This window comes from Pangasianodon hypophthalmus, chromosome 18, assembly GCF_027358585.1.
Source record: "Pangasianodon hypophthalmus isolate fPanHyp1 chromosome 18, fPanHyp1.pri, whole genome shotgun sequence".
Taxonomy (NCBI): Eukaryota; Metazoa; Chordata; class Actinopteri; order Siluriformes; family Pangasiidae; genus Pangasianodon; species Pangasianodon hypophthalmus.
The window spans coordinates 2023538-2049788 of record NC_069727.1 but is presented as its reverse complement, the minus strand read 5'-3'; the positions used below and the strand labels follow the sequence as shown (position 1 = coordinate 2049788).

At 37.2% G+C, this 26251-nt stretch overlaps 1 protein-coding gene across 1 annotated transcript; it reads left to right on the top strand.

Annotated features, from left to right (window-relative positions):
- The first annotated feature begins 8413 nt into the window (after positions 1 to 8413).
- cd36 (CD36 molecule (thrombospondin receptor)) lies at positions 8414 to 24283 on the top strand. The gene is made up of 12 exons (XM_026909970.3): positions 8414 to 8644; positions 12648 to 12805; positions 15316 to 15460; positions 16396 to 16542; positions 17157 to 17248; positions 18602 to 18651; positions 18931 to 19000; positions 20000 to 20184; positions 21051 to 21169; positions 22015 to 22088; positions 22707 to 22761; positions 23338 to 24283. The coding sequence occupies exons 1-12, from the start codon at positions 8528 to 8530 to the stop codon at positions 23512 to 23514; spliced, it is 1389 nt and encodes a 462-aa protein (XP_026765771.1). The 5' UTR covers positions 8414 to 8527; the 3' UTR covers positions 23515 to 24283.
- Positions 24284 to 26251: the final 1968 nt, after the last annotated feature.

Here is a 26251-nt window from a genome sequence, read left to right as displayed (position 1 = left end):
TAACATTTCCAATTTGTCCAGAATGCACCGAGAAGAGGGTCTCCTCACAATCTGGCAACCCTGGCTCTCACACGTACACGGCAGCTCGTGCACGCGCTCGGCGGCGACGGGAACGCGCCCTTTTTCTTTCTCTTTTTGTTTCCTGCGTGACTTTCTCTTCCTCAAAACAATAAAAGGAAAATGTATTATTAATATTTAAATACTAAAATATTGATTTATTATGTGAAGAAAAAGTTTTTAAAAAATAATAATAAAAAAAAACACGAAACAGGAAAACGTACTAAAATGACGTCATTGCCAAGGGGCAGCTTACAAAATGTCGTTGTTGTCAGGGGGCGTGACCTGTTGCCTAGGCGACCGGTACCCCAATACAGCAAATGGAGCTCCAGTCAGGAGTGACTTGTTGAAAATGTGTTCTTTCTGATGGTTTAAAACGAATAAAATGAACATATTTTGTGCTGAATTTTTATTTTATGCCTAAAATAAAAGAGGTTTATGACTTTTACTGGTTGTATTACCCCCTTTTTACCCCCTCTTCACCCCGTTTTCACTCAGTGGTAGGTTCACTGAAGTAACTAGCTGTTGTCAGCCATTTTAAGAAACTTCCCAAACACCACAATCTTCAACTAAGACCTTCTTACAGTGGCTATTTAGTTTAATTCAGGGGTTAAATTGGGATTTTAGGATGTGTTTAAGGCTCTGTTTCTTTCATCGGTGCAAACAGCGTGGGAAACAGCTGAGTTTCATCTTAAATATGAGGAAATATTATGAAATATGATCATGAAAAATGAGTAATAATATCATGGAAGCAGACAAGTGCAAACCTGCGTTAATTACAACACACACTTCCTGTTGGTTCAGTTTCCCTCTCGTATAAAAACCATCGCAGTCATGTTTATTCCAGTACGTCAGAACCTACCTTATGCATCAGTGGTGTAACCACAACGTCCTATTTGTGATGTCTAATCATAAATAATTAATAACTAAACATCTCCTTATTATCTCTATCGTTTCTGCTGGACAGCAGTGAGATCAGAGGCAAATAAAAGGGAGACGTATTCTTAAGTCTAATGTCTCTCAGCTTTTTCTCCTGAGATAAATCTCCTCTGTAACTTCATTTCCCTGCTGAAAAAAAAACAATAGAAACACGCATAGAATTTGTAATGGTTTTAATGGTTATAATGGTTATAATGGGAATTGTATTGGTTTTAATGGAAACTGTAATGGGAGGGCATGGTGGCTTAGTGGTTAGCGATGTTGCCTCGCACCTCCGGGGGTGGGGGTTCAAATCCCACCTCCGCCCTGTGTGCATAGAGCCTGCATGTTCTCCCCGTTCTTCAGGGGCTTCCTCTGGGTGCTCCAGTTTCCTCCCCCAGCCCAAAGACACATTGGCATCTCTTAATGTAAACGTAGTGTGTGAATGGGTGTATGAGTGTGTGTGTGATTGTACACTGCGATAGGTTGGGACCCCGTCCAGGGTGTCCCCTGCCTTGTACCCCAAGTCCTCTGGGATAGGCTCCAGGCTCCCCATAACCCTGTGTAGGATAAGCGGTAGAGAAGATGGATGGATGGATGGAAACTCTAAAGGTCCCTGTGGGTCTCTACTGGTAATTTGCTGCCTTCTGTTGGTGGCATGTTATGTCTAGTGGATACCATTAAGGATCAGTAATGTTAATGGTTTTAATAGTTAGCTGATGGTTTGTAATGGTATTTGTCGTGGAAACCAATAGAATTTCTGCGATGGTTTCTGTTGGTTTTTTTTACAGCACGGTTATTTCTCCTCTTGCGTTTCTCACCAACGTCACACTCTGTTCTCGGAACTGCCGAGTTAATGATCCATTCAAATTCATTCAAATATATCGCCGGGTTTACTACAAACACAGTAACGTATATTTGGAGAGATGAACAGTTTACTTTTGATATACTATCACATCTAAGTATACTTGAAGAGAAGTACACTAGTGTATTTTGGACATGATAGTTTAAGTGCTTGGAGAAAAGTACACTATTGTATTTCTTTTATATGCTAGCATTTGTAAGTATACTTGATGAGAAGTGTACTAGGTGCCAAGTATTCTGTATTATAGTTATTATTTTAGTTGTAGATTTGAGGTTTTGTGTACGCTCAGGTCTATTTATGTACTGTCCATGTTAAAATATTAATGTTTTTCTGTAAGGTAAAATCCTGTAAAGTCATATTCAATTCAATTCAATTCATTTTTATTTGTATAGCGCTTTTTACAAAGGTCATTGTCTCAAAGCAGCTTTACACAAACAAAAGTAAAGTGAAGTGTGTGTGTGTGCCGTCTCTGAAGAGCAAGCAGGGCGACGGTGGCAAGGAAAAACTCCCTGAGATGGTGATAGGAAGAAACCTTGAGAGGAACCAGGCTCAACAGAGAACCCATCCTCATATGGGTTTACACTGTAGTGTGCGTGTATATTAATATATCTTTTAAGAATTTAAAATTGTATTTGTGGAGCAGATTTCAATTCCATTTTACTCAAATATTGACTTGATTTCACTGTGAACAATAACCTGGCTCAGTGAACGAATCAGTGAATAATAGATAAATGTTAATAGAATTTTTTTTTTTACACATCATTCAGTAATTTCTCAGGTGGTGCAATGATTTATTATTTTTTTTTTAATCTTTTTTGTCTCATTCTGTTTGAAAGCCTTTGTGATGTAGTTGATCCACAAATGAACCACAAGTGAGAATCTCTATCAAATTCAATATCAAATAAAAACCTTCAAGCAAAGACATTTTCCGTAGTTCCTAGCTAGCATAGTCAGTATAGTACCTAGCTTGCTCACATAAAAACACAATGGCATAAAAACAGAAAAGACATTTTCGCAATATCCAGCTTTGATTACATGTAGTCAAGACATATTTGCTTCTTTAGCTTTGCACTGAAGCTCTGAGGCTAATATTTCTAACTGCATGGCTACATCATCACACAGTCTACTTCAGAGACATTATCTCATTAACACTCCTTGTACATAAACAGTTTCATAAAGTAGCACAATAAGTAAGGAATAAAACATGTTGGAGTGTGAACTTGTAGAAACAAAAGAATAAATTATGTGAAGGTGTGATGCAACCTGACACGAAACGGCTTGAACCCAAAACACACACACACACACACACACACACACACACACACACAAACACACACACAGCTCACAACAGTTACACTGTTTCTGCCCAAATGTTTAGCAAAATCTTATGCAAATTTCTGGGTTCAGACAAAACAAATGCAAATGACTGAGTGTTTTATCAAAATGACATTATCAAAAGAGCTCCAGCCAAGCGTGTAGAGTCTGGAACACACTCTGTCATGATATATTTATTTTACTATGTACAGTCCATCTTTCCCAGGAAATACAATAAAAATAAAAATAAAAAACACACACACACTCTTGGACAGTCTGTCCAAAAATAGGCTGTTGTAAGATGTGTAAATGTTATTTATATTTACAAGAAATGAAAGTTAGTGATATATTTTACCATCCTGTTATTTACATACACTAAAGATTTACTTTGTTAGTAGTACAGTAATAAATTATTATTATTATTATTATTATTATTATTATTATTATTATTATTATTGTATTTGAAGCATTAATAATGTTAGTAAAATATTAAGTAATCTCCATTTAGTACTGAATAAAACCTCTGTGAAGCAGAGTTCCACCGTTTCCACCCTGACGTTGATTATTTTTCCTATAACGGCACGTCCCCAAGTGTTTTATTCCGCTTATACCACAGCAATTTACCAACAATTACAATGTTTCATTAATTAAAGAACATGTTATATACATTTTGAATCCGTTTATGTGGAGCATCTGCTGTACACGTCCCTGTGAATGAGCTGTTACTATAGAAACGATAACGTATTAGAACAAGCTCATTAATTATATGTAAACCTGTAATTTGCAGCTGCACTACTGTCAGAACTGCTGTTATAGAAAATTAATCAACACCTTCTGACCAATCAGAATCCAGAATTCAGCAGCACTGTGGTATGTAAATGATTGACTTCTTACATTAATATTGTGTGCATTAAGCACTTAGAAATAGGGTGTGTGTGTTTGTGTGTGTGTGTGTGTGTGTGTGTGTGTGTGTGTGTGTGTGTGAGAGAGAGAGAGAGAGAGAGAGAGAGAGAGAGAGAAGCTCAACACTGCCATCGAGTGTTCAGTAAAGGATACATGAACTACTGAATTACAGCTGAACTGAAATCTGTATATTTGTGAGAATAATGTTGATAAATGATAGTATTTGTTTAAATACCACCAGGATGAACTTTGATTATAGGGAGAGAATTTATTTCCAAATGTACAGTCGACCAGCTATTAAATCTAAACCACAACCTGACGCAACATAATAATTAGTATTGGTGTTTGATTTTCTTGTGGTCTCTCTCTGTGTGTAGAAATTGAGCAGCGTGTAATTTAAACACCTCTGCGTCTGCACTCCTGTACGTTCCTACACTCTCGTTATGGGTTAACGTCCTGAATTGTGATTATGTATCTTATCTCCTTTCTAAAGGCTGCTCTCCTTTGACCTCTGCATCAGACGTTCATCTGTTCAGGAACGTGTTTACAATCCCAAAGCATGTGGAGTAAAGTAATACTGACTTGATAATTACCATATCAGACTCATAATGATGGTGTTTATTGTCAGTGGTGACGTTGTAGTTGATATAACTGCACGTTGATTAATGTGAACAAACCTCCCAAACGCACCAGTATTTATTTTGCTATTAATTTGTTATAAAACTGTTCCTGAGTGAATAAACCTAGTAACACAAATCCAATACAATAATGCTACAACTTCCATTAGCTAACAGTTTATGGTATTGAGTTAAATCATATAGTATTGAATAAACACCTACAGATGTGTTAACACTTTACACACTATAAACACACACTGTTGGGTTAATTTTTATAGAATTGAACTAACACCTACAGTACACAAGGAATTGTTATATTGAACGTCTGCACTGATAGGTTAACTTTTACAGTATTGAATAAACATCTATAGTGTTTAGTTAACTCTTACAGTATTTAAGAAAGACATATAGTGCTAAAGACCTTCTTAAATTTTATTATTTAACAAACACTTACAGTGTTTGGTTAGCTCTTACAGTATTGAATAAACACCACTAATGCTGAAGAAACTCAGTATTGAATAAACACCTACAGTGTCAGGTCAACTCTTGCAGTTTTACAAACACTTACAGTGTCGAGTTAACTCTTACAGTATTGAATAAACACCTACAGTGCTGAAGAAACTCTTACAGTATTGAAAAAACACCTACAATGCTAAGGTCATTCTTACAGTATTGAATAAACAGTGCGGAAGGAATAAACACCTACAGTTTTAGGTTAACTTTTACAGTATTCAATCAACAAGTGCAGCGTTAGGTTAACTCTTACAGTATTAACATCTACACTATTGGGGTAACATTTACAGTACTGAATAAACACCTATGGTGCAGAATTATTTATTCTCTTATTATTTAACAAACACTTATAGTGTTCATTTAACTCTCACAGTGTAGAATAAACACCTACAGTAGTGAGTTAAATAACACCTAGTAATAAACACCTAATGGTGGGTTAACTGTTACAGTGTTGAATAAACACCTACAGTGCCAAGGGAACAGTATTAAATTAACACATACAGTGCTGAAGAGCCTCTCAGTACTGATTTAACTACAGTATTAGGGTAACTCTTACTGTACTGGTTAGCGCTTACAGTATTTAATAAACACCTGTAGTGTTTGTTTAACTCTTACAGTCCTACAGTGCTGAAGGAAACCTTAGTACTGAATAAACAACGACAGTGTTGGGTTAAATCGTACAGTGTTGAATCAACATGTAGAGGTTTGAATTAACTTTTACCGCGTTAGAAAAGAAATTACTACTGCAGGTGTTTATTGCTGGTGTTCAGGCATCATTATAGGTGTTATTTCAATGTTGTGGAAATTTATTCTACACTATAGGTACTCTTATCACTATGTGTTAATGTACTGAACAGTGTAGGTGTTAATTTAGCAGCATTTGACATTCAAATTTCAAATTCAACACTATGTTTATCATTACAGGTGTTCAGCACTACAAGTTAAACCATTCAACATGGTATAAGTGTTAATTCAGGGTTATAGATTATAATTTAATAGTGTAAGTGTTAATTCAATACTACATGCGCTAATTAACACTCTTCACTCATTTCTTTTTTATAGGTGCTAAATAAATAATTTAACACTATGTTACTAACTATAGCTATGTATTTAATTAATAATGGATGCGTTAATTTACCACTGTGTGTTGTATTTAATTTAACACTATATTCATTTGCCATTATAGGTGTTAATTCAACAATGTATGTATGAGTTAATCCAATCAAAATGTTTTGTGTTAATTCAAAGATGTAGGTATTAAGTAACCATGTAAGTGTTTATTTAACACTATAAGAATTAATTAATTTAACACTACAAGTTATAAGTCAACACTGTAGAGGTTAAGTACACAGTGTAAGACTGAATTCAACACTGTAGATCTTGAGTCAATACTACTGGTGTTCAGTGAACACTATAAGAGTTGATTAATCCAATATCATATTATTGGTGTTCAGTCATTAACACTGTAGAGGGTAAGACTTAATTCACTTAAAACACTTTAGGTCTTATATAGTGTTACTAAAGTGAATTAAGTGTTGGTGTTCATTAATTCAACATTAGAAGTGTTAATTCAATAGTGTTGGCACTAGTTCAACATTGCAAGTGTTGAGTACACCAAATGTTGAATTAGAAACGTATAATGTGTTATGAATAAGCACTTACATTGCTGACACCTACAGTGTTGTTGAATTAACACCTCTAATGTTGAATTAATAAAGTCATAGTGTTGACTGAACACCAACACTCAATTCATTAACACTATAGGGGGTCAGTTGTACAGGGTTCAACACTTAAGGTCTTATGTAGTGTTGAATTACACTGAATTAAGTGTTGGTGTTTAGTCACTATGAGAGGTGTTAATTCAATAGTGCTGGTGTTAGATCAGTTTGATTGTTTAACAACTGTAGTTGTTTATTTATAACACACAACACTTGGTGTTTGTTGGTGTTTATTTATCATTATACTTATTACCTCCGTCATCGTATATGTCAGATTAACGTTATAGTCAAATTCACTGTTACTGAATTAAGTGTCAGTGTTTATTCAACATTATATGAGTTAATTCATTCAACATTAGAGGTGTTAATTCAACAGTTTTGGAGTTAGTTCAACATTACAAGTGTTGATTTCACAACACTGTAAGTGTTTATTCATAACCCATTCAACATTTGGTGTTTGTTGGTGTTTATCATTTATATTGAATTAAGTGTCAGTGTTTAGTCAACACTGTAAGAGTTAATTCATTCAACATTATAAGGTCCTGATTTAATAGTGTTGGTGTTAGTTCAACATTGCAGGTGTTGATTTAACAGCACTGACGTGCTCAACACTGTAAGTGTTTTTTCATAAACCATTCAACGTTTGGTGTTTGTTGGTGTTTATTTATCATTATAGGTGTTAATTTCTTCATCATCATCACATATGTCAGGTTGACACTATATTCTAATTCAGCGTTACTAAATTAAGTGTCAGTGTTTATTCAACACTATATAAGTTAATTCATTCAACATTAGAGGTGTTAATTCAACAGTTTTGGAGTTAGTTCAACATTAGAAGGTGTTGATTTAACAGCACTGACGTTCTCAACACTGTAAGTGTTTATTCATAACCCATTCAACATTTGGTATTTGTTGGTGTTTATTTATCATTATAGATGTTAATTACTCCATGATTATATATGTCAGGTTGACATTATATACTAATTCAGTGTTACTGAATTAAAGATCGGTGTTTATTCAACACTATGAGTTAATTCATTCAGGTGTTGATTTAATAGTGTTGGTGTTAGTTCAGAATTACAGGTGTTGTTAAAGTTGTAAGTGTTTTTTCATAACCCATTCAACATTTGGTGTTTATTTATAGGTGTTTATTTATTAGAAATGTTAATTCCTTCATGATCATATATGTCAGGTTGATATTATAGACTAATTCAGCATTACAGGTGTTAATGCATTGTATATTGCAGGTGTTCAGTCATCAGTGTTAGTCTTTACCAATTTTTTTTTTTTTTTTTTTGCACTCTTCATGTCTTGGTGGTGTTCAGCTGATGTTCTTGCGCTTGTCTCAGCACACACTTATCTCTCTGTCACAGTGCTGCTGATAGCGCGCGGCTGATACCGGGGGGGTGTGTGTGCGCGCGCACTGTCGTTAACCTTGGACCGGATTGGAGTGCTGGTGTTGATCCAGTGCTCTCTCTCTCTCTCTCTCTCTCTCTCTCTCTCTCTCTCTCTGTCGCGCGCGCTCTCCGTTCATCTTCAACTCTCTTTTCTCCCCTCACCTTTTTTTTTTTCTGTTTCTTTTCATTGTTTTTAATTATTATTAATTTGATTTCTCCTGCATCATGAACCATCTGAAATGCTGCTTCATCGCCGGGAGCGTCATCGGCGCGGTCGCGTGCGCGCTCGGTCTCATCCTCATTCCAGTGGGCGACTCTGTGATCGGGAGCACTGTCAAAAAGGTGAGATTTACTGCTTTTAAAATGCTTTTTCCCCCCTTTAAATAAAAGAAAGAAAGAAAGAAAAGCCAGTGCACGAGATGAATCCCTCTGTAGTGTTCATGGTTGTGCCCTATTGACCCATTGTGCTGATATTAAAGGAATAATTCACCCCTGGATGAACTGTACACCTTTTCCCTCCTTACAGCAAATGCAATCGATTTGCAAATACATTTGTAGGTGTGTGAAGTTTGCTTTTTCAGTTTTGGACTGTAGATATCATGTGATTGCAGCTTATGGAAATAGCATTCTTGCCCAAATTTCCCTAAAGAGTTGTTTTGTTTTGAGTTAAATTACTGAATTGCAGACTTTGTAACATCATGCACATGTTTTTCTTCTTTTATACAGTGTAATATCATGCTGTGCAAAAATCAAAAGGAGTCCCGAGTTACCGCTTTACCGAAAAATTGAACTAAACCATGCGATATAGCTTTGAGCGTAGCTTAGAAAATATTACGTAATTACGATGAATCACTGGACGTCCATTACGTAAATGTGGAGAATGACATACTGTAAGTGATCGACGAAGCTGAGCTCATAAAGATGTTATGTGATTTTTGTTTTTTTCTTTTTTTTCCATTTTATTTAACCATGATTACTAGAGTAACGCATACAGTAGTGATGTAAGTGATTACGAATATGTTATTGAGAATAAACAGATCATGTGTTCTAAACAAATACGATTACAGATATAAATCGGAGGTGTTTTATTTTCGCACTACAAACATAGACCACTTCCATTAAGATAAGATAAGATAAACTTTGTTGATCCCACAGTGGGGAAATTCACTTATCACGGCAGCTCACAGACAGTTAAAGTGCAGGTATTAAAGACTAACGATAGGAAGAAAGAAAAGTTAAATATAAGACACTATCCACAAAAGTAACAGGAAAAAAAACTGTACTGTAATTATATACACCTAAGGAATAATAAAAGAAATAAAATTATATAAAATTATAGAATATTGCACATCTGAACATCACTGTAATGCGGTGTTGTAAAGTCTGACTGGTATGAATGACCTGTGGTAGCGCTCCTTCCTACACTGGGGGTGCAGCAGTCTGCTGCTGAAAGAGCTACACAGGGTCTCCACAGTCCCATACAGGGGGTGAGAGGTGTTGTTCATAATAGATGTCAGCTTGGCTAACATCCTCCTCTCACCCACCACCTCCACAGAGTCCAGTGGGCAGCCCAGGACAGAGCTGGCTCTCCTAACCAGCTTGTTCAGTCTCTTCCTGTCCCGCTCTGTGCTGCCTCCCACCCAGCATAGAGAATTGAAAAATGTCCTTAATAATGTCCTGCACACTCCAAAGGACCCTAGTCTCCTCAGCAGGTGGAGGCGACTCTGGCCCTTCTTGTACAGAGCATCAGTGTTGTCCAGTCTATTGTTTAAGTGGACACCTAGGTACTTGAACTTATCCACCAACTCAATGTCCAAGCCCTGGATGGTCACTGGTATGTGGTGCGGTGTTCTCCTTCTCCGGATGCCTGGACAAGGTTGTGTAGGTTTCAGTTAGGCTACTAGTTTGTTTATATTTTGGGAAAAAGAACCAATTAAACTTGTTCGAAAATATCACAGCAGGTACGAACAAAAACGTTATCTGCGATTATAACAACAGCTTTTGCGCACGTCTCTAGCTCAGGCTACATTTCTTCTCATCTGGAGGTTTTTTTATTTTTTGTGTTTTCCAGGGTTCATAAAAAACAAACAAAAAAAAAAAAAAATGAAAAAGCTTTACTGGAGGAGGCCACGCCCACTTCAGATTTAAATCCAGATCAAAATACAAATAAATAAAATTCCATGATATACTTTTACTATGGTTTAAGAGTAATATCTATGATTTAAAAAAGATTTTTTTTGTGCTCTGCATCAACTGCAGTTCATCTTCACGAGCATCTTTTCAGTCTCATCTGAAACAAGACGCAGTATAATTTATCGTAACAGCTGTTACAGTTGTATCGCGGGTCACACTCACACACGATTTCCTACAATCTTGTAAACAGAATGAGCGTGCACAACCTCTGAAAATTACGCAGTTAATTGTAGCACTAGTTAACAGTTAGTGTAGAGATCAGTGTACACAACTGCCACAATTTCAGTTTTTGAACATGTAAGGGGAAAAATAATATTAAAAAAATACTTCCTGTTGCATTTTAATACTTTCCAGTCACAAAAGTTGTTTTTTTTGTTCGTTTGTACCCATATCTCCAACCAGAGTGGACGCTGTGTTTTTTTTTTTTAGAAAACAATTGTCCTGTCTGTCCTTTACTTTCTTTAAATGGCATCAGTATGTCATTTAATTCGGAAAGTGTTGATTCATTTTCTCTGAAGTAGTGCAGCTGCAAATCACTTTATATTATTGCGCTCTTTCTATCTAATACGTTATGGTTTCTATAGTAACAGCTCATACACAAGGACGATGTTGTGTTTATTGAATTGTGATGGAAGGAGTCTCCAGTGTCAGAGCTTTCTAACAGTCAGAGGTAAAGCTGTAACTTTTCCAGCGTCTTCAGGACAGAGGAGTTTATGCCTTGTGGTTTCTCAGTTGCATGACAAGTTGCCTTTTTTTGTTGCGTTCTTTTGTTGCGTTCTTTCTTTAAATGACATCAGTAAGCTTTGTAATCATTTCCTCCTTAAATAAACAATTATGTAAAAAAAAACGCAGGGATAAATCATATATACACATATATAAAAAGGTCAATGGAGAACTTTATGTATTATTCCAGTTATATTATATATTATCTAAAGGTCAAAGGTGGAGTTGTAGCTAAAATCATGTGATGTGGAGGATAATAAAGTTCGACTTTAAAAACAATTACACAGCTCATTTTTTTTTTATTATTATTATTTTGAATTTTAGTGTATCCTAACTATTTTGCGTCAGAAAAAGTTTATTTATTTGTTCTGATGCAAAACTAAAGAAGACTCCAAACATATCTTAGTTAATCAGCTACGTTTTGGGGAAACTGTTGATATTTTATTACACTCGGCATTTTACGCTGATTACTGCCTGACTCTTTATTCCTGCGAACTGCAGGTTTATCTGTAATTCCTCTAATCTACAGTAACATCCCATAAATTACGCTGAATATTGCAGCATATTATGTAAGTGATTATCAGCACATATCTGTGTTTTATTTTATTGCCAAGTACTCATTTGGTATGGCATTCTTTGTACTTAAGAGATTGTGTGTGTTAATAAAAATAATGTGCTGTGTAAGTTTTAAAGCTGGGGTTTGTAATATTTAAAAATGTTTCTAGAGCAATAATAAACATATGACTTTAAAGATAATTAACAAAAATTATGAGTCACAACAGTGCAATGCTACTGAAGGTGCTAGTTTTTTTTTTATTATTAAAGCTGATGTTTTCCTTTTTTCTGGCCCTGAAATTATCCCCACCCCCTGCAGGATAAAAGCTGTATGACTCAACCTATTTTACTTTAAAAGGCAACTTACAAGGCATATTTAATTTTAACAGAAGTGGTTGAGTCATTTTTCTTGTTTGTTTATTTATTTATATACAATTTTTTTTTAAATTGTAGTTTGACTAACAACCAGCATACGGTGCTAAACATTACTTACGGCTCCTTTAATGCTAAGAAATGATTGATAGCTGAGGTAAAAAGCTGACTTTGTGATAACATTGTAATGGAAAATAATAAAGCATAAAGATAGTCACATTATGTATATATGACCTTAACCGCTAATTAACAGGCTATCAGCTAGGTATTGACGTAGCTACGATTTGTCACACATCTCTTTCACGTTTTCTCATCTTTACTTATTAGAGTGAATGCTAAGAAGCGGATCTTTGTCAAACTCTGGCGTTTGGGACACAGCCCAGAATCACAGTTGGCTAAACACTTGGTCTTACATGCATGATTCATGTCATGAATGCATGATTTTTCTTGCAGAATAACCGCAAAAACAAGCTGAAGCTCTAATACCATTGTGCTTTTACAGGAAGCCGTGTTGGAGGAAGGAACCACGGCGTACGAGAACTGGATCTCGGCCGGCGCGCCGGTGTATCGCCAGTTCTGGCTGTTTGAAGTGCAAAATCCAGACAAAGTGTTGAACGGCAGCATTCCTCAGCTCCAGCAGAAAGGACCGTACACGTACAGGTAAGGCTGGAGATCAGAAAGATGTCTCCAGTAAAACATTTTCATCAATACACTGCTTATAACGCAGCATGAGAGTGTGAACCAGCCTCGATTACACCACTCTCAGAGATTCGTCCCTCAGATGTCCATACTGAACAGAAGGAGAGAATAAGAACTCATCCAACGTCAGTCTGATGCAAGCAACAGCAAATGTTCCCTCTCCCCGCTTTCCTCGTCCCCATCCCCCAGCCTCAGCGCTGCTGAATTCTGGATTCTGATTGGTCAGAAGATGTTGATTAATTTTCTATAAAGCTGTGCAGCTGCAAATCTCAGGTTTATATTAATGCGCTTGTTCTATCTTTATCGTTTCTATAGTAACAGCTCATTCATGGGGACTCGTACATGCGTGTTTATTGAATGATGATGGAAGGAGTCTCCAGTGTCAGAACTTTCTAACAGTCAGGAGTAAAGCTGTAACTTTTCAGTTTGCGGTTTCTCGGTAACATGACAAGTTGCGTTTTGTTTTTGTCTTATTAACTTCAAGACGATATAATGTAAGCGAGAACTGGAACTAACTTGTTTCACTGAACATTAAATGTAATGAACCTTTTCTGAGTAGTTTTCCAACACATCTGAGGTAAATGTTGATATTCCTGATAGTTTTGTCTCATTTCTACAGTCACTGTGTCTTTATATTGTCTTTATCGAAGAATTAAGAGCTACATGCTAGCTAGATGAATCATAATTTTAGCCAAACACAGTGTTTTCTTTGTAATTTAACAACACATCTGAGGTAAATGTTGATATTCCTGATAGTTTTGTCTCATTTCTACAGTCATTGTGTCTTTACAGTGTCTGTATATAAGAATTACTAGCTATTTTCTTAATAATTTACTAACTCATGTTGATATTCCTGATAATTTTGTCTGATTTGTACTTCACACTGTCTGTGTAAAGGAATTTCAGCTACATATCTAGCAAGATAAATCTAGAATTTAACCACACAAAGTGTTTTATTAGTAATTTACCAACACATCTGAGGGAACTTAGCGTTATAGCTTTAGCTTTGACTGCTACAAAGTGCTGACACTGGAGACTCCTTCCATAAATGTTTCTGAGCAGCTGAATAGTTTTACGAAAATTTCTATTCATCACAGTCAAAATAAAAAGAGTGAACATCCCACACTGCCTTTTCCCTTCGAATACGTAATACATTGTAAAGATATTGTTTAATAACTCTGCTAATCTGATCTGATTATCTTTATATAATCCTAATAAGGGTTCAAAAGTCTCAGATGGGAATCACGAACTGTTTTTATTTCACCGGTTATCCAACACCAAGATTATTTTGTCTAATTATACTTCTCAGATGAGTCTAATGATAACTATAACACACAGAAGAGTGCCATAACTGCATGCGTCAAATAAAATCATGTTCTGAAGTAAAATTAATCAGGGTGTGTGACACGAATCAGCATGAACAATGTTTCTTCTTCAAGTTCTTTGGGAAATATAATAATCATCCCTTTAAATCAATTACAGCTTTTGGTGTCATTAATTAATACACAATTAATGTTGATATTTATTTTTTTTAATTTTCATATTAACATATCTTACCAATTATCCTCGCTGTGGTTGCTTGTTTGGCTTTTAATTAAAAAATACATATATATTTGTAATTTAAAAATATAATACATATTTATTTACTTATTTATTTATTTATTTCCTTGTCTGATTATTATTTTTATGTAACATACTTTGAGATTTTGGCACAAAATCTAAAAAAAAGGGCTATATAAAAAGGATGATGATGATGATGATTGTTATTATTATTATTATTATTATTATCGGCAGTGGTGGTAGTAGTATGATGTCAGCACTGTGTGCACCTCTGACTCTTCCCACTGCTTAGCCACCTAAAAATCCTCTACTGCAGACAGTGGCTGTTTAGCACTACGGTATATTTCAGTGCGTAAAATTAAGAGAATTTAGAGAATTTGTTTATTTGTTGAAAATGCTGAAATGCTGACCAGCAGCTGACCATTTAAACACTTTAGCTAGCTAATGTTAGCTAAGCTTGTGCTAAAAGTTGCTAATGTTCATGTAGTTTTTCATTTCAATTCATAAAATTTAAAAAGCATCTTTAATTTTTTGGAAAATTTGAATCTGTATCACCAGAACATGGTATTTATAGCTGACTAGCCTGCTAATCTAACATTAGCTAGCTACGCATACAAGCTACTGGTCATCAATGTTTCTTTATTTTGTTTGGGGAAAAAAGTTTAGTTTTATGCTCTGAAATGTAGACCTACAAAATCTGGAAGGACTTCTCGAGCAGCTCAGGAGTGAGTGATGCAAGCGGCGCACACTGATGACATCATATCACATAGCACTGATTGATTATAATCACTCTGAAAGATGAATTGAAGATGTTCGTTACAGGAGTTAAGACACAAAATATAGATGATGTGTTGATTACGATCTGAATTACGACAGAAGCTCTTTCCTTTCGTGTGTTGTGCGTTCTTCAGGACGAGGTACATCCCCAAAGAGAACGTGACGTTCTACCAGAACCACACCGTGTCCTTCCTGCTGCCGTCAGGAGCCATCTTTGAGCCGAGCATGTCTGTAGGACCAGAGGAGGACGTGGTGACCTCACTGAACCTCGCTGTGGCTGTGTGTTACCTTCTCTCCTAAATACACACACACACACACACACACACACACAGTATATACACACACATGTACATATTCTGTACGTACACATATATACATGCACACACACCACAAACATGTATACACACACACACACACACAGAGTCTCTCTCTCTCTCTCTCTCTCTCTCTCTGTGTCTGTGTGTCTCTCTCTCTCTGTCTCTGTGTCTTTCACTCTCTCTGTCTCTCTTTCTTTCTATCTCTCTGTCTCTGTGTCTGTCTCTCTTTCTTTCTATCTCTGTGTCTCTGTGTCTGTCTCTCTCTGTGTCTCTATTTCTCTCTACCTCTCTGTCTCTGTCTGTTTCTCTCTCTGTTTCTCTCTCCCTCTCTCTCTCTCTCTCAGTGTAGTTCTTTTCATGTTGTAGGGTTACAACAGTGCATTCGGGGTAAGATTATATGTGAGGGTTTATGGCGTAACTCGTAATAAACACGGAGAGGACGGAGATAATTCACAGAGCCGTTCAGCTTTTATCTCTCACAGTTGCATCATCGTTAAAGGGACTGTGTCTCAAACGCTAGTGTGTGCGTGAGACGTTAACACAGTTCTAATTAGAGTTCATGCTAACACGTAAAAAAAAGGGTGATCTTTAGCTGCTAAATAAATACATTTAATTATTACATTTAATTTTCATTATTCCGATCAAATCGATGGCAAACACAGCAATCTTTACTAATGTGCGCTAGTGAGTTTTGGTTTTGATCACCGACCCTGTAAACATTAATCAGCAGGAAATTAAAATACTGAATAAACATAATGACACGCATGAGTTTCTCTCGTTAAAAAAAAAAGACAGGTCAGGACACAGCACTGCTGAGTACTGAACACGACACAGGGTTAAGCCTCTACACGTTGCAATGTTCATCAGTCCTGATGAGGTTTTTTTTTTCTGTTTCAGGGTGTCTACAGTCTGCTAAATCACATGGTGGCTAATATGATGATCCAACTGAGCGGCTCGTCTCTGTTTCAGAAGAGAACCGTGAAGGAGCTGTTATGGGGCTACACAGACCCCATGCTCAAAGTAAAACTGGGAGTTTTTCACCCGGTACGAGACTTTACACAGTGTTTAGATGGTTTAATTAAAGAATACAACAAAAAATAATCCACAAAATTAAACAAAGTTGATTATTTTCCTATAACAGCATGTCCCCAAGTGTTTTATTCCATTTTATTTATTAAAGAACGATACGTTATACTTTTTATCCATTTATTATCCGTTCCCTCACCAGCCTCTCTTATTTTCTTTCTTGATGTAAATAAGAGAAAAAAACACAGCTTGTCGTCTTTTTTTCCTCTGTCCTGAAGATGGCAGAAAACTGTGACTGTTACAAAGCGCTCACACTGGAGACTCCTTCCATAAGCGTTAAATAAACGTCTCCTTACTTTAAAAGAACTTCATCGTCTCAACGATTATTTTATTCCACTTATTATTAGTGGAGCGTTCGTTGTATGAGTCCCTGTGAATGAGCCGTTACTATAGAAACGATAACATATTAGAACGAGTGCATTAATATAAACCTGCACTACTGTCAGAGCTGCTGTTCTAGAAAATTAATCCACACCTTCTGACCAATCAGCACCCAGAATTCAGCAGTGCTGTGGTGTACATGATGTACAGGTGTGTGTAGACAGACAGATAACATGTGTTTGTTCGATCAGTATAACGGAACCTATGACGGACCCTACAGCGTCTTCACAGGCAAAGACGACATCAACAAAGTTTCCACCATCGACTCCTGGAACCTTGAGAAGTGAGTCTGTCTTTACACACACACACACACACACACACACACACACACACCACAGGTAGAGCAGCACTGTAGCACCCCTAGTGGATAAAACCCTCCTGACAAAAAAGATAGACAGAGAGATAAAGAGGGAGAGAGAAACAGACAGATACACAGATAAATCAATGGACAGACAGACAGACTGACAGATGGATAGACAGACCAAGAGACAGACAGATGAACAGACAGATAGACAGACAAATGGATGAACAGGAAGACAGACAGAGAGACAGATAGACACACAGACCAAGAGACAGACAGAAAGCCAGACAGACAAACAGATGGATGGACAGACAAATGAACAGACAGACCAAGAGACAGACAGTCAAACGGATGAACAGGCAGATAGACAGACAGATGGATAGACAGACTGAGAGACAGACAGATAGACAGACCGACAAATGGATGAATAGACAGACAGACAGATAGACAGATGGATAAATGGATGAACAGACAGATAGACAGACAGACAGATAAATGGATGAACAGGCAGATAGACAGACAGACAGACAGATAAATGGATGAACAGGCAGATAGACAGACAGACAGATAAATGGATGAACAGACAGATAGACAGACAGACAGACAGATAAATGGATGAACAGGCAGATAGACAGACAGACAGATGGACAGACAGACCAAGAGACAGACAGATAGACAGACAGACAAACGGATGAATAGACAGACAGACAGACGGATAAATAGATGAACAGACAGATAGACAGACGGATAAATGGATGAACAGACAGATAGACACACAGACAGATAAATGGATGAACAGGCAGATAGACAGACAGATGGACAAACCGACCAAGAATCAGACAGATAGAGAAATGGGTGAACAGACAGATGAATGGACAGACAGACAAAGAGATGGATGGACGGACAGACTGGCCAACAGACAGTAGATAAACTCTTGGATAAATATGTAACAAATAGACAGATAGGCAGGTAGACAGATAAAGAGACAGACAGATGGATGGATGGATAGACAGACATAGACAGATGGAGTGACAGACAGATATAAATAAATGCTTAAAATAAATATTTAGCAAATCAGCAGACAAAACAAAAGAACATAGACAGATAAAAAGACAGACAGATGGACGGACAGACAGATGGAGATGTTGGGTTTGTCTTCCTGCATACTAATGTGGTGATCAGAACTGGGTGGGCTGTTGTCATAGCAACTGCAGCAGTGACACATGCAGAAGAAGTAAACAAGTAAACAAGCAAACAGCAGTTACTGCACTTTTAAAGACAGGCCGTGGTTGACAAGTGTGTGTGTGTGTGTGTGTGTGTGTGTGTGTGTTTTAGGACTCTGTCCTACTGGAACAATACGTACTGTGATATGATCAATGGCACAGGTGAGCTTTTATTCTCTCACACTCACAGCTGCGTCCCAAACGTCAGGGTTCTAGTTCATTCTAGGGTTCTTTAAAGAACTTTGGGATGGTGCCTGAGGTTCTAGTAAGAACCCTAGTGTTTAGAACTGAAGCATAATTAAGCAATTACTTAAAGCAGAAAGCAGAAAGCACACTTTCATGTCTATTATTAGAGATTTAGAGACTGACCTGTGTGTGTGTGTGTGTGTGTGTGTGTGTCTGTGTATATGTGTGTGTGTGTGTGTGTGTGTGTATGTTCAGACGGCTCGTCCTTCTCTCCATTCCTGGACAAGAAGACGCCGTTGTACTTCTTCTCCTCAGACATCTGCAGGTGTGTTTTATTAATCAGCACTCTCACCTTTTACTCGCTACGTTAGCTTTCATCCGCTACGTTAGCTTTCGTCTGTTAGTTTGCTTTTGTTTGCTAGGTTGTCTTTCGTTTGTATTCATTTGATGGGTAAGCTTTTGTTTGCTGGGTTAGCTTAAATTTTTGACGTGAGTTTCTGCTACATTAGTGTTCACTTGCTAGGCTGCATTTGTTTTTCAGGTTATTTTTCATTTTCTAGGTTAGCTTTCGTTTGTTGCGCAAACTTTTGCTTGCTAGTTTTCTTTCACCTACTGTTTTTTTTTTTTTTTTTTTTTTGCTAGTATGTATTTGTTTGTTTTTTGTTCTCTTGGTGAACTGTTGCTTGTTAGGTCTTTGCTTTCTAGTTTGTGTTTGTTTGCTAGGTTAGCTTTCACTTGCTAGTTTGTGTTTGTTCAATAGATTAGCTTTCATTTGCTTGGTTAGTTTTTGTGGAGAAGTTCATGTAGTTTGTTTCACTTGCTAGTTTTGTTCTTTACTAAGTTAGCTTTTGCTTGCTAGGTTTTTGGTTACTAATTTGTTTTTAGCTACTATTTTGTGTTTATTTGTAAGATGACTGTGCTCACTCGTTTTCCTTCACTTCCTTGGGTAGCTTTCGCTTGCTAGTTTGCATTATTTCACTAGGTTAGCTTTCACTTGCAAGTTTGCTTTTGTTTAAGTTTAGCACTCCAAGTTGAAATCCTGGTTTCTGGTTTTAAACATCTCGTAGCTGTAACAGAGTTCACTGACCCACTGCGCCTGATGTCGTTATGTATAAAATAAACTTTGAGATTTGATTGTGAAGCTGCACTTAAAAATATTAAGTTAAATTAAAAATATATTAGCACCGTGGGTCCAGCAGAGGTCAGGCTTCACCATATCAGAATTTAAACACGCTGGATGGCTCAACATTTCCTCACATCTTGTCCATTTCTTCATTCTTCTTTTTTCCTACCCTTCCCCTCCCCTCTGTGTCTTTTGTCTCAGGTCCGTCTCAGCCGAGTTCGATGCCAGTGTGGATTTGAAAGGGATCACAGTGTATCGCTACATGCTGCCATCACAGACCTTCGCCTCTCCCGTGGAGAATCCAGACAACCGGTGCTACTGCACAAACACCCAGACCACCAGGAACTGCACGCTGGCCGGCGTGCTCGACGTCGGAGCGTGTAGAGGTGTGTGTTTCACAGCCAGAGTAGGAAAACGACAAAAATCCGGGAAAAGACTAGTGAACTACTGAAATTGTGAGAAACAAATAAATAAATAAATACACTGACCAATAAATACTAAGAAGATAAAATAACACCAATAACAAGGTACAACTAATCAGGAAATTATGAAACACGCGCATGTCCTGAGTCCAAAAAACATGTGGTCCAAAAAAGTGTGTCGCTACCAGAGGGAATGTCACAACTTTGCTAATCGGCTAATTTGAAGTTTGTATGAGTCTGACAGAAGATCCAGTGACTAGCTATCAGTTACTAGCTAATTTGTGTTTGCTAGGTTAGCTTTTATTTGTGAGTTTGCCTTTACTATCCCTGTTAGCTTTACCATTAGCTAGCTTGCATTTATGTTTTGTTTGCTAAGTTTTTGCTCAGTCCTTTACATTCACTATCTAGGTAAGCTTTTGTTTGCTAGGTTTCACTTGCTAGTTTGCATTTTCTATCTGATAGATTTTGTTTGCTAGGGTAGCTTTCCCTGGGTAAGTTAGTTTTCATTTGCTACTTTGCGCGTATGTACTAGCTTAGCGATTGCGTTCGCTCGCTAGATTAGCTTTTCACTTGCCAGTTTGCATTCTTTCACCAGGTTAGCTTTTTCTTGCTAGGTTATTTTTGCATTCACTGTGTAGGTAAGCTTTTGCTTTGCTTTTGTTTCACTTGCTACGTTAGTGTTTCTTCACTAGGTTACCTTTAAAAAAAAACAAACAAACCATGACCTCAGACTTGCTTCCAGCCTCCAGCTTGTAATGCACATAACGCATTGTCTGACTTTTTAATGTACAGCTACATCCGAACTCATCTTGTGTGTGTGTGTGTTTCAGGTACTCCTGTGCTCATTTCCCTCCCTCATTTCCTCCATGGCAGTAAGGAGCTGCAGGAACTCGTTCATGGTCTAAACCCGGACCCTGAGGAACACTCCACCTATCTGGACGTGGAACCGGTAAAAGTTCATGCTAGAACATTAAACAGGGCAGGAGTCAGTGAACTTCACACCCTGCTTAAGGCATTAAAGAAGCAGTTCAGGACTTTAGATGGGGTGAACTGCAGTTTGTGTTTGCAGGCTAGATTGTTTTTGTTTACTATGTCAGCTTTTGTTGCTTGTTTTGATTTCGCTTGCTAGTTTGTGTTTGTTTGCGAGGTTAGTTTTTGCTTGTCGGTTTGTGTTTACTTGCTAGTTTGAGTTTGCTTACTAGGTTAGCTTTTGCTTGCTAGTATGTGTTTGGTTGCTAGGTTAACTTTTGCTTGCTAGTTTGTGTTTACTCGCTAGTTTGCGTTTACTTGCTAGGTTTGCTTTCGCTTGCTAGATTGCATTGGTTGCTAGGTTAACTTGTTCTGGCTAGGTTGTGTTTACTCGCTAGTTTGAGTTTGCTTGTGAGGTTAGTTTTTGCTTCTGACTCTGTTTGCTATCTAGGTAAGCTTTTATTTTGTATGGTAATTTTCACTTTGCATTCAATTGCTAGTGTTCGTTTGGTTGCTAGGTTAACTTTTGCTTGCTAGTTTACTTTCACTTGTTGGTTTGTGTTCACTTGCTAGTTTGCGTTTGTTTGCTAGGTTATTTTTTGCTTGTGAGTTTGGGTATGCTAGGTAAGCTTTTATTCTGTAGGGTAATTTTCACTTGGTAGTTTGTGTTTCTTTGCTAGGTTAACTTTCCTTGCTAGTTTACTTTCACTTTCTGGTTTGCATTCATTTGCTAGCTTCCATTTGCTTGCATTATGGGTAATACTCACACTGGCTTGGTTACCAGTATAAGCATGTGTGTGGGGGACTGTTCTGTGTGTGTCTCAGATCACAGGCTTCACACTGAGGTTCGCCAAACGCCTTCAGGTCAACATGATGTACGGCCCATCAAAGGACATCAAGTAAGTTTTAGAACATAATCACAAAACACTGCGGCCATTTTTCTACAGCACACGTATAGATTTCTAAAGGACACGTATAGATTTCTACAGCACACGTGTAGATTTCTAAAGGACGCATATAGATTTCTACAGCACACGTATAGATGTCTACAGCACACGTATAGATTTCTAAAGGACGCGTATAGATTTCTAAAGGACACGTATAGATTTCTAAAGGACACGTATAGATTTCTAAAGGACACGTATAGATTTCTACAGCACACGTATAGATTTCTACAGCACACGTATAGATGTCTACAGCACACGTATAGATGTCTAAAGGACACGTATAGATTTCTACAGCACACGTATAGATTTCTACAGCACACGTATAGATGTCTACAGCACACGTGTAGATTTCTAAAGGACACGTATAGATTTCTAAAGGACACGTATAGATTTCTAAAGGACACGTATAGATTTCTACAGCACACATATAGATTTCTACAGCACACATATAGATTTCTACAGCACACGTATAGATGTCTACAGCACACGTATAGATGTCTAAAGGACATGTATAGATTTCTAAAGGACACGTATAGATTTCTGTATGGTCTCACTGTCTTTCTGTCTCAGGATCCTTAATAAAGTGAAGGAGAACACCGTCTTCCCCATCCTGTGGTTAAATGAGGTCAGTGACGGTCAAAAGATTAGAATAAGATCCTCAGCTCATTATTTATTGTTCATTTACCATCCTAACATCCCTGTCTCTCTATCTATCTATCTATCTATCTGTTTGGGTGTGTATACATTCCATGTTACGACCTGTCTGGATGTATATACAGTATGTTCTGTATATCTCTCTGCATATCTATACATTCTGTATATCTGTGTGTTCTACTTATCTGTCTGCCTGGATGTCTATCTTTTCTTCTGTCTATCTGCATGTTCTGTTTATCTCTCGACATGGCTGTACATTCTGTCTGTCTGTACATCTATTCAGTCTGTCTATCTGCTGTCTATATGTTCTGCTTGTACATTTGCCTATGCGTTGTGTCTGTCTGTACGTCTATACATTTTATCGGTATATTCTATATGTCTAAAACCTCTGTCTGTCTCTCTGTTTATCTGCCTCTATACCTGTCTGTCTGTCTGTCTGTCTGTGTATTATTATTTTTAAATGATTTATTTCTTTATCTATTGAAATTTTGCCCTACATAAGCATCGGTGTGATGTGTGTCTCTGTGTGTGTGTGTGTGTGACTCAGACGGCGGCACTCGATGATGACACAGCACAGAGGATTAAGGCGGAGCTCTTCTCCCGGATCGACACTCTGGAGACGGTGCAGATCGCTCTGATATCAGCCGGAGCGGTGATGTTGGTGCTGTGTCTGATTGGAGTGTGTGTGGTGAACCACCGGAGTCGCTTATCGTTCATAGCGTAAAGCGTAACGTGTTTACACGCTAATCATTTCTGATTAACGTCAGGACTGTAGCAAACGCTCCAGCTCAGGAAACTACATGACGCTGAAGTACGGCAACACTAATGGGACAAATACTCAACTATACTACACCACTAGGGGGTGCTGGAGGGTCAGGACAAACTTTACGGAAAATTTGTACGTTAATGCAACACGTATACGCACTTGCTTTCAGTAAATACTTTACATTTTATTTAAACACCTATAAAGTAAAAACGCAAAAATTTAATTTTTTTCAAATTTAGCGAATTAGCCGAGACACGCTTAGTGTGTGAAGTCTTTAGTTTTGCACTGGAGCTAACAGGCTAATGGAGAACGTAGCTAACAAGTAAGGAAAGCTTTATAGCTACCAGTTTAACGTTAATCAAACTGAATCACTTTCTTCCTGAACACATAGAAGGGATAATAAAATTTGATAATAAAATTTCATTTGTGTATTTAATTCTGCTATTGTACTATTAGGTTTAAATCTAATGTGTGTCAACGAGTGTGTGATGATTTAGCCGTGCAGCTTGCACAATGCTAAACTGGTGGCTATAATCTTACATTTAGCTCCAGTGCGAAAGGAAAGAAGTGACATTTTGGATAAATAGCCTTTAATGCGGTATTTTTTATAGTATACGTTTATAGTACTTATTCAGTACTGTAACGAATTAATTCTTTTAAGAATAAATATTATAAAATAAGTTTTATTCCAGTTTGCGACCAATAAAAGGAAGAATGTAAAAAAAAATTGCAGTCCTTTATTTTTTTGCATAATGTTTGTGAATCTCAGTGAATGTTGCTTGTTTGTGTTAACGCTAATAAAAACCACCTCATAAATAATTATTTATTAATTTATGTGTTTCTTAATGTTTGTTTGTTAGTTGGTTTAGTAATTTAATTTTATTTTATTTTATTTCATTTTGAATTTCTGGAGCTTCAGTACATCAGGGTTCAGGAGCTCTAGTACATTTCTCCTAAAACAACACCGCCACCTAGTGGACATGTTTACAACACCACCAACAAACATCTACTGGTGTGAGATAGATGAAAAATTGTTAATAATATATCTTAAAATTATTGTTATTTATAGTCTTTTATTTTAGTCAGTTAACCCTATAAGACATTAACCCTCACTGTGCCTGCTTTTTTTTTTTTTTTTTTTTTTTTTTTTTGCCATTGTCTCATGCGTAACTTTGACAGATAGAGGTGGTCAGGATTGGTCAGAAGGTCTACAAAACCTTTAAGGGGTGCTGGTTATAATTATTAGAAGAATATAACACAAAGTAAACACGTTTATTACGTGTATTGGATGTTGGGATTCTGTGCATCAAGATGGAAGTCTCTACACCGAATATAGTCATTCTTAAGTTATTAAGCAATATGCGCGACACCGTGTTTCATGGTTAACTCTAACATCTGAACCTCGCCTCAGACGAGACGACTCTGTGTCTGATGTTTCTGCTAAAGCTGAGTGATGGAAATGAGGACGGCTTCCACCTGGAGACGTCAAAAAGCCCATCATAAAGAACTTTAAAAATCGGATTAAACCTTTTTTTAGCTACAAATAGAGATGATGATGATGGAGTTCTTCTCAGGGAATCAGAGACACACAATAACAAACCAAGGTTGAAATGTTTTATTTCTTCTCTGAATTCTTTTTAGCACAGTTTTAGCACAGCCTCATCGACTTCCCCTCACCTCGGTTACATCTCTGATCTCAATTATAGGATGTTCGTTCTGTTGAAAATGAATAACTTTCATAAATAGTGTATATCCTCAATCCAACAGAACCTCAGAGACAGTAATCTCATGGCATTAACAGGAAAACTGTACATGACGTATTATTATACAGTTACACCTGGATTCTGATTGGTCAGAAGGTGTTGATTAATTCTCTGTAACAGCAGCTCTGACAATAGCGCAGGTTTATATTAACACACTCGATCTAATACGTTATCGTTTCTATAGTAACAGCTAATAGTATAGTATAGTAACATTCACAGGGACTCGTACAGCAGATGCTCTGCTAACAAATGGAATAAAAACGTCTGGAATCGTTGACAGGTTTGAAATTTTCTCAAAGGTAAGAAGACGTTTATTCATGGAAGGAGTCTCCAGTGTCGGTGTCAGAGGTAATGCTGTGACTTTCTGACATCTTCAGGACAGAGGGGTTTACGATTTATTTGGTAACAAAAGACGACAAACTGCATTTTTTTTTTTTATTATTAACTTCAAGAGAGAGAAAAGAGAGAGGCTGGTGAGGGAACGACTGATTACAGCTGCTGTAACGTAAGAGAGAACATTAAAGCTGTGGTAGAAGAGGAATAAAACACTTGGGGATTATAGCAAAATAATCAGCTTCAGTGAGCTAACAGGAACTCCACTACATCACACCACTCCGCTGTTGATTATTTTATTATAACAGCACCACACACACAGTGTTTATTACATACGTATTGCATATTTAACCCCAAAAAATCCCTCATTCATTCTGTGTCAGAATTTTGAGTCGGACGCAAATCCAGATAAACGTTTAACTGAAGAAACACGCAGAGACAAACTCTAAACGTGGAAACTTGCATGAACCACGTAGTGAAGCTGACAAAAGCTAGACAACGAGTGCAACCAAAGACAGAACTCACGTGATTCACGTGAAGTGCCGGGGCTGATGGGAAACGTAGTCCTGCGCCGTTTCAGGTGCTGAGTCAACACAGTG

What these genes read in the sequence shown, in the direction of transcription:
- cd36 (XM_026909970.3), top strand. Translation starts at nt 8,528, where the DNA reads ATGAACCATCTGAAATGCTGCTTCATCGCCGGGAGCGTCATCGGCGCG. An exon ending in TGATATGATCAATGGCACAG is followed by an intron (nt 18,652 to 18,930) that starts GTGAGCTTTTAT and finishes GTGTATGTTCAG; the next exon opens with ACGGCTCGTCCTTCTCTCCA. An exon ending in GGCCCATCAAAGGACATCAA is followed by an intron (nt 22,089 to 22,706) that starts GTAAGTTTTAGA and finishes TTTCTGTCTCAG; the next exon opens with GATCCTTAATAAAGTGAAGG.